A 14,347-nucleotide genomic window follows, 5' to 3' on the forward strand; every position below is an offset into this window, starting at 1 on the left:
ATGAGGTTTCTCCATGTTGACCAGGCTGGTCTCGAACTCCTGACCTTGTGATCTGCCTGCCTCGACCTCCCAAAGTGTTGGAATTACAGGCGTGAGCCACCGCGCCTGGCCTTGAAGACACATTTTAAATCAGTGAAAAAAACAACAGGATTCTGCCTCCTATGGTATATCCCTCCTGGCTGTCTCTTCTCTCCATTCTTGCCCCTGCTGTGTGGGTTTCAGGCCTCCATCTTCTCTACCCTGCATTGCTGTGATAACCTCTGAAGTATTCTCGCTGCCATCTGTCTGGCCCTCCTCCCAGGTCTTCCACATACTGCAGCCAAGACATCCCACTATTGAAACCCTTCAAGACTCCCTGCTGTCCTCTGGATGAAGTCCACCCTCTTTCACGTGACTTACCAGGCCTTTCTTGCCCTTGCCTCCAGCCTCGTCACTTACTATTTCTCTTTCTACCTTACATCCATCCTGAACTTCCTTTGGTTCTTTGACCTTGCCTCTGACCTTTTTGCATGCCGTTCACTCTTTCCCTGTTCACCTTGCTAACTCCTCTTTCTCTTTCTGGGTTGGATCAGATTTCACTTCTTCCAGAAGCCCCTCCTAGAACCTGTACTTCTGGGACGGCGCCTTTTGACTGTACTCTCATTGCACCCTGTACTTCTCCTTCATGAGTGGGTGCTGCTCTGTCCCAGTAGGCGACTTCATCCTTAAGGGGTGAGCTTTACCAAGTCAATGCTTAAACAATATTTATTGGATGAATGTGTGATTAATTTCATAGAAATTTGATGTATGTTCAAATTTACTTACTGTATTACAGAACTTGCATTATATTCTCAGCAGAGTTATTTTCTTTAATGTGTGTAATTCAAGATAGACTCAGTGAGATTTTCAAAATTTGGAATGCAGTGCAAAGAAATTGAACTTGAGTTCTTTTGCATTTTGATGGTTAAACATTTCCCATTTGTGGTGACATACCAGTGAGTTTGGTTTACTGTTTTCTGGTCTATAGAAAATTGTCACAAACTCCGTCATAATGTCTGGTTCTATATAACAAGGCTAATCCTGTATTCTGCAGGTGGCTCATGGAAACAGTGCTCTGTTGATCTGGTTCATGAAGAAATCTGTTCAATTCTGCATAACAGATGCCTTTATCAGTGTCCTTCCATGAAGGAGCTGATCTTCACAAAGAACACGTAGTTTTGCATCCCACCACTTGTAGTATTTTTTTTTTTTTTTTTTTTGAGACGGAGTCTCGCTGTGTCGCCCAGGCTAGAGTACAGTGGCGCGATCTCAGCTCAGTGCAACCTCCACCTCCTGGGTTCAAGTGATTCTCCTACCTCAGCCTCCTGAGTAGCTGGGATTACAGGCGTGCGCCACCATGCCCGGCTAATTTTTGTATTTTTAGTAGACACGGGGTTTCACCATATTGATCAGGCTGTTCTCAAACTCTTGACCTCATGATCCGCCCACCTCGGCCTCTCAGAGTTTTGAGATTACAGGCGTGAGCCACTGAACCCTGCCAGTGTTGTTTTGTGTAAATTCTTTGTGCTAATGTTTTTCCTGCTGTGGTTTTCTTCAAGTTACCCTTGCTCTGAGCCTGCAATTGACCCACGAAATCCTTTTCTGTGCTGTAACCTTACAGTGACTTCCTTATGTTCACTCCAAATGTTTTTCCCTAGTTGCATGTAGAGACATATCAGCTAAGGTGCACGCTTAGCTGCTATATCAGAGAGACCCTAATGTACAGCCCAGGCTGGCAGAGCAGCTCTGCTGTGTGTGTTAATTCAGGGATCCAGGTTCCTTCCATGTTGTGACTCCCCCATTCCTTAGGATGTTGTCTTCTTTTACACGGCTGAAGTTCGGCCATTTCATGTCTCTGTTCCAGCTGGCTGGTAGGAAAAAAGAACAGAAATTCAGAGTAAGCAAATTCTTTCTCCATAGATTGATATGGAAGTTGGACACATCATTTCCTCTCACATTTTCTTGGCCAGAACGTAGTCATGTGACTGCGCATCTAACTGCTAAGGAGACTGGGAATTTATTGTCGGCTGTGTGACCTCTGTCAAGCTAAAATTCTTATTACTGTGGAATAAGGGAAGGATGGATTGGGGGGCACAATTAATAGTCTGTCACAGAGGCTAAAACAGCTGCTTTTGTCTGGGCACGGTGGCTCACACATGTAATTTCAGCCCTTTGGGAGGCTGAGGCGAGTGGATCACTTGAGATCAGGAGTTCGAGACCAGCCTGGCCAACATGGTGAAACCCTGTCTCTACTAAAAATACAGAAATTAGCCGGGCATGGTGGCCGGCACCTGTAATCTGAGCTACTCCAGAGGTTGAGACAGGAGAATTGCTTGAACCTGGAAGGCAGAGGTTGTAGTGAGCCAAGATGGTGCCACTGCACTCCAGCCTGGGCGACAGAGTGAGCCTCCATCTCAAAAAAAAAAAAAAAAAAGCAAACTAAACAGCTGCTTTTATAGGTGATACAAGGTACAGCTGAGATTTGAAGCCAGGCCTGTGGTTTCACCTTCCATATTCTTACTCAAGGCATTATACTTCTGGATCTGAAACCACTGCTACTAGGATGCCCTGCTTGGGATGAGTTCTTTATATTTCTTATCTTGCTTTCAACCCACACCTGTGCAATTTTATGGGCAGCGTTTGTTTCCTATGTAGGAACAATTTGAAAGTGGGCTGTTTCTAGGCTTTCATGAATAGCAGCCTATGCTGTCATTGGGAATCTGGAGGGAGTTAATGAACACAACTTCATTGTTTACTTTAGTGAAATGTGGCAGCTTATGATAGTTTTGACAGTGAGACATGTGCTGTTTTGATCTCTCGGCTAAGATTATCTGATTTTTCAGGCATGTCTCAAAACTCACCAGGCCTGTTCACATGCTGCTGCTTCTGAAGCCAGGGTTTGGAAGCCAGCTGCCCATCAGAATGAGGCTGTGACTTAGAATATTGGTTCTTGTTTTATTACCATTCCTTGTTTGGTCTCTCCAGAGTCACTGGCCTTTTCAGCTTCAATTTTCTTATTGGTGAAATGAGATATTAATTCCTCTTATTGACTTCAATTGCTGAGTGTATTGTTGCCTTTGGGAGGTTCTTTGAGTTTTCTGTGCCTTTCAAATAGTTTTTTAAAAATTAAAAAAAATTTTTTTTTGTTCTGGTGTTTTGAGGCATGTAAAAGTGCATTTACACTTTTACCATTTTAGGAGCCACAATTTAATTATGTCGTCCCAGCTTGCTTGGCCTTATCCCCAGAGTTTCTGATTCAGTAGGTCTGGGGTGGGGCCCAGAAATTTGCATTTCTTCTTCTATTTTCGAGACAGAGTCTTATTGTGTCATCTAAGCTGGAATGCAGTGGCACAATCATAGCTCACTGTAGCCTCAAACTCCTGGGCTCAGGCCGTCCTCCTACCTCACCCTCCTGAGTAACTGGGACTACAGGCATACACTACCATGCCCGGCTACCTTTTTCATTTTTTGTAGAGATGGGGGTCTCCCTGTGTTGCTCAGGCTGGTCTTGAATTCCTGGGCTGAAGCGATCCTCCTGCTTCAGCCTCCCAAAATGCCGGCATTCCAGGCATGAACCACCACACTTGGCCAAGACTTTGCATTTCTAGCTAGTTTCCAAGTAATGCTGCTGCTGGTGTGGGGACCTCATTCTGAGAACCATTGTCCTATAACTGTAGCTATAGTTAGTTTCTGGTTATAGCTTCTTCCTTTTGTCCCTTCAGTAATAGTGTACACATCCAAAATCCCTGTACTTGCTCTTTCAGGCCCAGGCATGGTATCTGGTCCCCTTCTGTTGCTAGCCCTGGGGTGCTTCATCACCCCAAATTTATTTTTTTTCTCCTAACCCGAACCTTTGTAAATAGCCCCTTCCCTAATGAATGTCCTCAATTCCCTGGTTTGCATGTCCTGTCTGTTTCTTGGCAAGACTTTGGATGATCCAGTACTCAATGAGGATTTTTTTCATAGATGGATGAATCAGGCTGGGTTTCATGTTTTGTAAGATAAAGGGCCTTCTCTCTTTTTCTCTTGATCACTTTGACCAAGAAGAAAATAACAGTTTTTATTCTAAAGAATAATAATATCGGGGCCCCTCTGCTCAGAGGCCACGCTGCTTTGAGGACCCCTTCTGTCCTCCCTCATGCCAAAGATCAGGAACACTGGGCAGAGCGGATAATGATGCCGCCGGCACCATTACATTTTCATGGCACTTTCAGTTGTGCTGAGCGTGCAAGCATTTCAAGGAGACATTTCTAAGAGGTGGCTAGCACAGCATGCCTCTAATGCCCTATGTGAATTGGAATAGAGTACTAAAGAACTGTTCAGTATTCACCCCATCCCCACATATGCAAGCATGCACGTGGGTGCATTGCATATGTGTGTGTGCACACGTGCACACACACATTTGTCCTTTGTTTCAAATGCAACACAATGGATGGAAATTGCCTTCCTAGTACTGGGGTATGGATGCAAACACCAACAGAGAAGCAGCCGCTACTTCCAAACTGAACACATGTGAGATTTGCCCTTTAATTAGCATCTGCAGCTGCTGCCATCAGAAGGGTCTGTCTCTGTTGGCCTGAAAGTCTTTGCTTTAAAAGAGCAAGTCCATTATAGCTCCAAGCTAGGCTCGTCTGTCAGCTGCTGTGCTTTCTCTGCCATCAGCGGGGTTGCCACATTGTTTTGGGCTGTTTCACTCTAGGACTCTTTCCTCCTCCTGTGCCCGCAGCCTTTGATTACTATGCCTTGGTGATCATCATTTGGGTGACCTGCAGCTGCTCATTATGTGTGCAGGAGACATCTCCAGTCCTTGCAAGGAGGGAAGATCATTGGCTTCAGTGCTGATGGACTGGTTATTTTCCAGCTCTTTGTTGTCAGTGATCTTGTCTTGATATGCAGAAAGGCTCCAGGTAGTCACTGAAAAAAATATAAGCAGCAGAGGTGATGGCTATATGAAAACCATGTTTCATCAAGGGCATTGCTGCTATAGAAACTTTTAATTCACTTGGAGAAGGGAGCCATATTTGTTCCACAGCCTCCTCAGCAGTGGGTCACACGGTGCTGGCCTGGCTGCATCTGAATCACCCCAGTAGCTCCTTAAAACTGTAGATTCCCATCCATGGAGTGTGATCCATGAAGTCTGGGGTTATTCCCTGGAATCCTTTAAGCTCCCTAAGTAGTTGGGATGGGAAAGAGATACGCTTTACCTTACTATACTGCTTATTATTATCATTTTATTTTATTTTTTTTTTTTTTGAGACAGAGTCTCGCTCTGCCGCCCAGGCTGGAGTGCAGTGGCCGGATCTCAGCTCACTGCAAGCTCCGCCTCCCAGGTTCACGCCATTCTCCTGCCTCAGCCTCCCCAGTAGCTGGGACTACAGGCACCCGCCACCTCGCCCGGCTAGTTTTTTGTAGTTTTTAGTAGAGACGGGGTTTCACCGTGTCAGCCAGGATGGTCTCGATCTCCTGACCTCGTGATCCGCCCGCCTCGGCCTCCCAAAGTGCTGGGATTACAGGCTTGAGCCACCGCGCCCGGCCTATCATTTTAAAATTTTTGCCGGGCACAGTGGCTCACACCTGTAATCCCAGCACATTGGGAGACCGAGGTGGGTGGATCACTTGAGGTCAGGAGTTCGAGTCCAGCCTGGCCAACATGATGAAATCCCATCTCTACTAAAAATACAAAAATTAGCCGGGCATGGTGGAGCGTGCCTGTAGTCCTATTCTGGAGACTGAGGCAGGAGAATTGCTTGAACCCGAGAGGCAGAGGTTGCAGTGAGCCGAGATCGTGGCACTGCACTCCAGCCTGGGCAACAGAGCGAGACTTCATCTCAAAAAAAAGAAAAAAAAAAAAGAAAAAAAAAGAAAAAACAGAACTCTTTTTCATTATACCAGAACGTCAGCTGTATGGAGGTGGAGATTTTTTCTGTTTTATTCACTGCTGTTTCCCTAGTATCTAGAATAGTGGCTGGCACATGATAGGCACTCAAATATTGATTTAGATGAGTCTATCTTATTTTCTTTTAAATTTTTTGTTTTTATTAGAGGTGGGGTCTCGCTTTATTGCCCAGCCTGGTCTCAAAACTCCTGACCTCAAGTGATTCTACTGCCTCAGTCTCCCAAAGGGCTAGGATAGGCATGAGCCATCATGCCTGGCTTGTCTTATTTTTAAGAAACACTTCTCCTGGTGATTCTGATGGACAATCAGGCTTGGGAAGTTCTAACCTAGAGGACCTATAGTTGTCTTGGGGTAGAAGCCAAGGCTATCCTGGTTTTGAGGATGAATGCCTTACTGAGCATCTCTGAATAGTGAAAGTCAGGGACAGAGTTACATTTTTGGACAAAATCAGATGCTGTGAATGGACTCTCGGTCACAACCTGGGTGGCGACTTTGTCCTTAACTTCTTCATCATTTTCTGCTGACCCTGGTCTTTGGTTCACAGCAAGTCACCTGGTAAGAAGAATTGAAGATGCCTAGTTTGTTACTTTAGATGATGCTTTTGGAACCTCTTGGTACCATTTTAACAATCCAAATGTATTTTCTGAAAGCACTGAAGTCCTGGGTCTGTATTGTATCTTTAAGCTCTAACAGCATGATGATTGAATAAGCCTTGGTTGGCCACACACAAGCCATCTTCCCCGTGGGCTCCATTCATACTAGAATGAGCAGCTATACCCAGTAGTATAGTTTTGGGATATGGGTAACATCTTGGGATAGCCACATTGACTCAGTAAATGTCTGAACTACATTCTTCTAATGGTGCACTATTGGAATTTTTGGTGTGGTAACCTGGAATGGTGGGTCAAGTTTGATTAGCATCTTTGATAAAGACCCGGTCTATTTAGAGGTTTGTCATTGAGTGTGTCTGTTTTGGCCTCATGTTGTGATGCATGCTGTGTAGCAGCTGTGGTAATTTTTGTTGCTTGTTTTCTCAATCAACCCTGGTTTTGAAGAAATGGAAAGTTGTTCCACTCTTAGACTGATCTGATTTGGGAGGGGATTTTCAGTCAGGAAGTTGGATCTTCTGAATAGAAGCAAAGAATACATGTCTTTCTGCCTCTTTACGAGCTGGCTCTTGTTTTCTGAACTATTTTACTGGTCACTGCAAATAGAATGTCAGGAGTAGCTGCCAAATACTAAGTTGTGTTCAGTTTGTCAGTTCTTAAGAGTTGCCGGTGGCTGCTCTGCTATGCATATGACTTTCTCAGCCTTAAACTCACAAGCCATACTGTTTTTTTTCACATCTTTAATACAGCCATAGGAAATTTATAACTGTGGTGTGTCGTCATAAATATGCATTGTTGTTATTTTAAGACATTTCAGTACTAAAAGTATAAGTACTTCTGTTATTATCTGTGAATTTCTTTCCTTTTTCTTTTTTTGGATATTTAAGACCTTTTTAATGGCAATATATATTTAAAACAGACATATAAATTAGCATTCACCCACATACCCAGGGCCTGTGGAGAACCAGGTTGGGATGAGTGGGTGAGCTAAAGGCAGCCAGGTGGCTCCCGTGGGCTCCTCGAGGACTGGGGTGAGTAACTAATGTCTGCTAGGAACTTGGGGGAAAGAAAGTGTGTATGTGAGGTGCTGCCCCTTCTAAGTGTTCCTCTTGTTCATAAATCATATATATATATATATATATATATTTTTTTTTTTTTTTTTTTTTGAGACGGAGTCTCGCTCTGTCTCCAGTCTGGAGTGTAGTGGTGTGATCTCAGCTCACTGCAACCTCCGCCTCCCGGGTTCAAGCGACTCTCCTGCCTCAGCCTCCCGAGTAGCTGGGACTACAGGCATGCACCACCATGCCCAGCTAATTTTTGTATTTTTAGTAAAGATGAGGTTTCACCATGTTGGCCAGGGTGGTCTTGATCTCTTGACCTCGTAATCTGCCTGCCTCGGCCTCCCAAAGTGCTGGGATTACAGGCATGAGCCACTGTGCCCAGTCCATAAATCAAAATTTTTTCAGCAATTGTTGTGCAAATGGAACCTTACTCTTCAAATGCAATTGTCCAGTGTCTGGCTTAATGTCTGCTGTTGTCAGAAACCATGTGAATGGAGTGGACTCCCAGGTTATAAGGAGCCCTTGGGGAGGATGCGCGAGTCACTGGCTTCTCCAGGGGTCTCTGGTTTGGGGTTGCCTTGGTGCTGGGCACACTTGCTGGAGATTTTACTGGACCAGCCTGAGGCCTTTGGGGCTCTGTGCAGATGCTCTACTTCTGACTTGTCTAGAGCTTTCTTCTAATTCTGGACTAAAAGCAAGCAGGAGTTTGGAGGATGATGGTGAGAATTCACATCCCCGAGTTGGCTTTTGGAATGCAGTAGTTTGTGAGATTTAGTGTTTTTTTAAGAAGTATATTCAGATCTTGCCTTTTCCCAGAAAGCATATGAGACAACTTCCAAGACATTTATAGCATGGCTAATAAAATGGGAAATCAGGGCGAAGGACAGGAGAACTCAATAAGGGTTAACATGGCTACGGCGATTGTCTCAACGGGTTCTTTTTGCTGGACAGAGCAGAAAGGATCATGCAGTAAAGTAGTGGGGAAGGATGGGAATTGAATGGTAGGTGAAGACTTCATGTTGGTGCCAGGCACTGTGCCAGGTCCTCAGAGGACCTTGTCTTACTTAATCCTCACACAGTGCTGCAAGGGGATTAGTCTTATCCCTGTTTTGGAGAGGATGAAACTGAAAGGCAGAGAGGTGAAGTCACCAGCAGGAGGCTGAAGCCACCCAGGCTAACTGGCCTTATAGCCACCTGGGGACTCAGGAATATCACAACTGTTTATCATCAAAAGGAGAAAGGATTTCAGTTCCTTGGGGTAGAGGAGTTTCTTTTTGCTAATCAAACATTTTACTTGAGGCTTAATATTCTTCTTCAAGATTTTTTTCCTGTGTATGTACAAACACATGTAATAATTCCTTATTTATTATAAAAAAGGGGTTGTACTTTATTCTTTACAGGATTTCACTTTATATTGTCATGGACAATTTTCCATGGCAGTATGAATAAATGGAATCCATTTGTTTTTAATATCTTCGTCTTATCCCATTGTTTACATATGTCATATTTTAGCCTGTCTTTGATGGATAGCTGAATGATTTCCATGGCTTTTTCTCCTGTTACAAACAATACTGCAAAGAATCTATTTATCTTTCTATTTATCTGCAAACTATTGTAAGTACCTGTAAAGTAAATTGTTAGAAGTGGAATTACTAGGTCAAAGGGGATATTTTCACATTTAAATTTTGAATAGAGGCTGTCAGTTGCCTTCCACACTGACTATAAAAGGAAAAGATTGTATCACATTTATTGCAAGTCTTCTGAATTCTGCTGGGTGCTGAGGGGAATACAGAAAGGATATAAGAGAGTGGTTGCCCTCTAGGAATATCCGTCTACACTGTACCTAATCCTAGGGAATGTCTGGGGTGTCAACTTGTGGGTGGGGAAGTGGGTGGATTTAATTCAACTTTTCAAGCTTGCCTTGCAAACACTGTGCATGGTGTCTGGGACTAGTCTTTCATTATATTGATTCCCCTGAGTAACAGATGTAATTTTCTTAGGGCAGGGACTTCATCCTATGTGACTTACAGTGTGCCTTACACATCTTCTTTGTTTTGTGGAGACCTTGTTATTGTAACATGTCAGGTGATATTTGAGGATCTAATTGAGGCATTCCCTATTTTTGGGTGTGTGAATAATTAATAACTTTGGCATTCTATACAGGTTATGGAATATCAGCCTGGAGGGGACTTGCTGTCACTTTTGAATAGATATGAGGACCAGTTAGATGAAAACCTGATTCAGTTTTACCTAGCTGAACTGATTTTGGCTGTTCACAGTGTTCATCAGATGGGATATGTGCATCGGTAAGTGAGACTCTGGTAGCATTTTTATGCTGAGGATTTTTCTGTGTTGCATAAGAGTTCCTGCATGGAAATGAGTGGATGAATGATTTCAGGATCAAGATAACGCTCCATCCAATTTTTAGCCAGTCTACCAATAACTGGCTGAAAGCAGACTTTCCAAAAGGGAGGACATTTCAGCTTGCCCATCCAGCAGTGCAATAGATCTAGAATTGTAATGTGCTCAGGTTTGCTAGTAAGATCTGGTAATGTAGCTAAATAAGACTGGGAACTCTTGCATGGGTTATTTGGATTATATGATAGAAGAACTGAATTTGGTTTGCAGAAGGAAATGTCATACCACACAGTAGTGTAAGACCATGGAGCTGTACTTCTGTAACTCTGCACATTAGAATTTACAAAGATTTTTTTTTTTTTTTGAGATGGAGTCTAACTCTCTTGCCAGGCTGGAGTGCAATGGTGCCATCTCGGCTCACTGCAACCTCTGCCTCCTGGGTTCAAGTGATTCTTCTGTGTCAGTCTCCCAAGTAGCTGGGATTACAGGCACGCGCCGCCACACCCAGCTAATTTTTGTATTTTTAGTAGAGACAGCGTTTCACTATGTTGGTCAGGATGGTCTCAATCACCTGACCTCGTGATCCACCCACCTCGGCCTCCCAAAGTGCTGGGATTAGAGGCATGAGCCACCGTGCCTGGTTTACAGAATGTTCAGTTGATAAGTAGTTCTTCATGTCTTCACTCATCTGTTGTTTTGTGTACATCTGAGAATGTTGTGGGAATACAACGATTGTTAGGCCAGGAATCACAAAATCTGAGATAGAGTCTCAGCTTTTCCATTGGCTAGCTACATAACCTTGGGAAAATTTCATAGCTCCTTTTGGCCTTAGTTTTCCTAATGTAAAATGTGTGTCTCTAGGAGAAATAATCCATTGAATAATATGTGTTTCATTTCTCTTTTCTTTCCCTCCTATTCTTCCTCTCCCCCTCCCTCCCTCCCTCCCTCTCTCTCTCCTTGCCTTTTGGTTAACTTTGTTTCGCAAAATGTATGCTAATCGTTTATATCCATCAATAAGAGGAGGTCTATATAGCAGAATACATAAACAAAGATTTTTGGCTCAATTGAAATTCTAGGTTAGCAGTTGCTTGCTGATTGGGATGGAGGAGGCAATTCATGGTCCTGATTTTCTTACAGAGACATCAAGCCCGAGAACATTCTCATTGACCGCACAGGACACATCAAGCTGGTGGATTTTGGATCTGCAGCAAAAATGAATTCAAACAAGATGGTAACAAAATGGAATAAGATAGCTTAATAGAGTTAATACTAAAAAGTATTCTTGGTCCTCCTAAGTTTGGGAAGTGTTGGGATAAAATGGTGAACAACGTTCACCTTTGGCAGTGTATGGGGGTCGGGAGGGGACACAGAACTATTTCCCAGACGGTGGCACCTTTTCATTTATAGTGCCTGTTAATACCCTACAGGACATTTTTAGGAGCATTCTTATAGTTTGGTTAGAAATAAAGGAAAAAGCTTATTTTGTTTCTCCCTTCATTTTCCTTGCCTGTTACAGACTGTCTTCTGTTATGTTATCTTTTTTACTTTAAAATATTTCAATGAAACAGAAACTCCTGTATGTCAAATCCTCTATTTCCTATGCAGCAAAATTGAAATTAATCACTGGAGCATTTGAACCAAATATCCTTAAGTGTTAAGAACCAAGTACTCAAAATGTCATTTTTAAGTCTTGGATCTTTGGTAGAAATTGCACTCTATTCCACATGCTAAGTAGGACGGCAGGAGGGTAGCTACTGAGATCAAGAGCGAGAATACTTTAGGAAAAAGATGACAAAGTAAAAAAAGATTAGAGTTTAAAAATCGTCTAATAAAGTTGGTATGTACTAAAATATGAATTTTGAAGTCAACTCTGCAAAAAAGGATATGTCTAAGAGAAAATCGACTTAGGTTTTAAGACTGATTTTACAACTGAACCACTTGGTGACCTAGACAAATCCTTGGGAACTTGATCTTTTATACTTTCTCTACAAAAAACTGATGCTAGTTAAAATGCACAATTTAAGAGGTTAGAGAAGCTGCTCTTCAAAACGCCCCTCAAGTCTGAGAGTTAAATCCTTTATATAAGGGACAATATGTAAAATTTTCTTTTTTTCTTAAACTGCTTTCAGAAAGGTGGGTATTGTTAGGCTGATGTTAAGAAAAGGCTTGGAGTTGCGTGAACTTTTTGCTCTCTAGCATGTGGCCTGTGTGTTCTGCAGACCTGAGACCTACTTGAGAGAATTTTCTTGGTGTTCAGGCCCTTGGAAAAATAAGTTTCCCATGTTGTCCAGTGTCAGAGTTTCTCAACCTCAGCACTATTCTTTATTTCAGGTTATTTTCTTGTAATCTGTTCATTTGATCATTACATTAAAAATTAGATTATATTGCTATAACTACAAAGCATTTTATGTTTTAAAAATTATGTACAATTTAGAAACAGGCATGAAAACTTAGGTATTAATCTTAGTGGAATAAAGCACAGAAAAAAAGTTAAAATAATGCAAAGTTTTATCACTTAGGATTAAAAAATTTATATGGGCCGGTAGAGTGCCTCACACCTGTAATCCCAGCACGTTGGGAGGTCGAGGCCGGAGGATTACTTGAGTTTGAGACCAGCCTGGGCAACGAAATGAGACCTAGTCTCTACAAAAAATAAAAAAATTAGCCAGATGTGGTGGTACATGCTTGTGGCCCCAGCCACATGGGAGGCCAAGACAGGAGGATCGCTGGAGCCCACGAGGTTGAGGCTGCAACGAGCCACGTTTGCACCACTGCATTCCAGCGTGGGTGACAGAACCAAGACCCTGTCTTAAAACAAATTTATATGCTGCATTCGTGAAATTAAAAAAATCATGAATTTAGAAATAAATTGAAGCATAGGTACATTGACAATGTAACCTCAGCACTACTGACATTTTGATCTGAATAATTTTTTGTTGTGGGGCCTGCCCTGTATAAGATATTTAGCTGCATCCCTGACCCCTTCCTCCTAGATGCCATTAGCACCCTCCCCTCCAGTTGAGATAACCAAAAATGTCTCTAGACATTGCCAGATGTGCCTGGGATGGGATGATTGGGGGAAGTGGGATTTGAGAACCCTTAGTTGATCATGCCTGCAGTAGGTTGAGAAGCATCAGAAAGCTAATTAGACAGGAATATGTGTTTGCAGTAAGAAAACCTGCTCAGAAAACTAATCAAGATCCAAAGTTACTGCTTGGTAAATAAAGAGGAATTAAGAATAAGACCCTATCTCTGTATCTGAGGTCATTCTCTTCAGAGCTTTTGATGGAGAGACAGGGTTCCCAGTTTCTATTTTTCAGTGCTTCAAACCGCCCTTTTCATTTATAATTGTAACAACCTTCACTCCAGGTGAGGAGCCTCCCGGGTTTATTTGCAACAAAGGCTCAATCTCTGATTATTTTGGTCAAGGAGATATGACACTCAATACCACACACTTGAGAATATTGCCTCTCTTTTTTCCCTTGTGCTTTTAGGGTTGGAACGTGACAAGCAGATAAAAAGGAATTTTTTGCATTAAGTACAAAGTCCCTTTTGTTATAGAAGAGCAATAATCTGCACACTAGATCAAGTCAAGTGTGGATATAAAATTACGATTTTTGGGGGGATAGTTTTAATAGTGGTATTGGGTTAAACATATTTCCTTTGAATGAAATGTCTGTAGGCCTAAAGTAGGTTCTAAATGTTACCTGTACTCATAGTATACTGTATAAAATATAATCCACATTTACTGAAACTATCATATATTACTTACCCCAAATCAATCAGTCCCTTGCCTATTACCCCCACATATTATCTTTGTATTTTGGATACCTGTGAATCTTAGATCTGTTCAGTTTTCCATTATCCATTGTCTTATTTCAAGCTTCTCATTCAGAATGTTGCTTTGGAGTATTTTCTGTTAGTAAACACAGGGCCTAGTGACTGTAGGACCTGCTGTGTGACTTAGGTCACCCACTTCTCTTTATTAGAATCTCAAAGAATGGTGAACAGCTGAGTTCCAATCTATCTCATTTGGCTATCATGAAAATGGTCGTAAGGAGATTGTAGATAAACCACATTATATAGCATGGTAAGTGATAACCCCATTTAGCAGTTGCAACCCCAGAAGAGATAGCCCTTTTTAGATTTATGTGGGAGTCAAAAGCTTTATTTTCCATAAGAGGAACAACATAGTGAGAACTCCTTTTCCCCCTGCTTCTGCAGGTATACACTTATGCCCTAGGCAGCGTGTTGGGTAAAGCTAGGTTTAAATAGTTTTATGTTTAAGCATTTCTTTCTTTTTTTTTTTTTTTCTTTTTCGAGACAGAGTCTTGCTCTGTCCCCCAGGCTGGAGCGCAGTGGGCGATCTTGGCTCACTGCAACCTCCGCCTCCTGGGTTCAAGCGA

The 14,347-nt window shown here is 42.5% G+C and overlaps 1 protein-coding gene across 9 annotated transcripts in view; it reads left to right on the forward strand.

Moving 5' to 3' along the window:
- LOC105494878 (citron rho-interacting serine/threonine kinase) overlaps positions 1-14,347 on the forward strand; it is a 195,409-nt gene that overhangs the window by 33,846 nt on the left and 147,216 nt on the right. For all 9 annotated transcript variants that reach the window (XM_011763857.2, XM_011763808.2, XM_011763815.2 and 6 more), the window contains exons 6-7: positions 9,747-9,889; positions 11,079-11,172. In XM_011763857.2, the coding sequence (XP_011762159.2) occupies positions 9,747-9,889; positions 11,079-11,172 (237 nt within the window). The remainder of the gene's footprint in view (positions 1-9,746; positions 9,890-11,078; positions 11,173-14,347) is intronic.

The sequence above is a fragment of the Macaca nemestrina genome, chromosome 10, assembly GCF_043159975.1.
Source record: "Macaca nemestrina isolate mMacNem1 chromosome 10, mMacNem.hap1, whole genome shotgun sequence".
In the NCBI taxonomy this organism is placed as follows: Eukaryota; Metazoa; Chordata; class Mammalia; order Primates; family Cercopithecidae; genus Macaca; species Macaca nemestrina.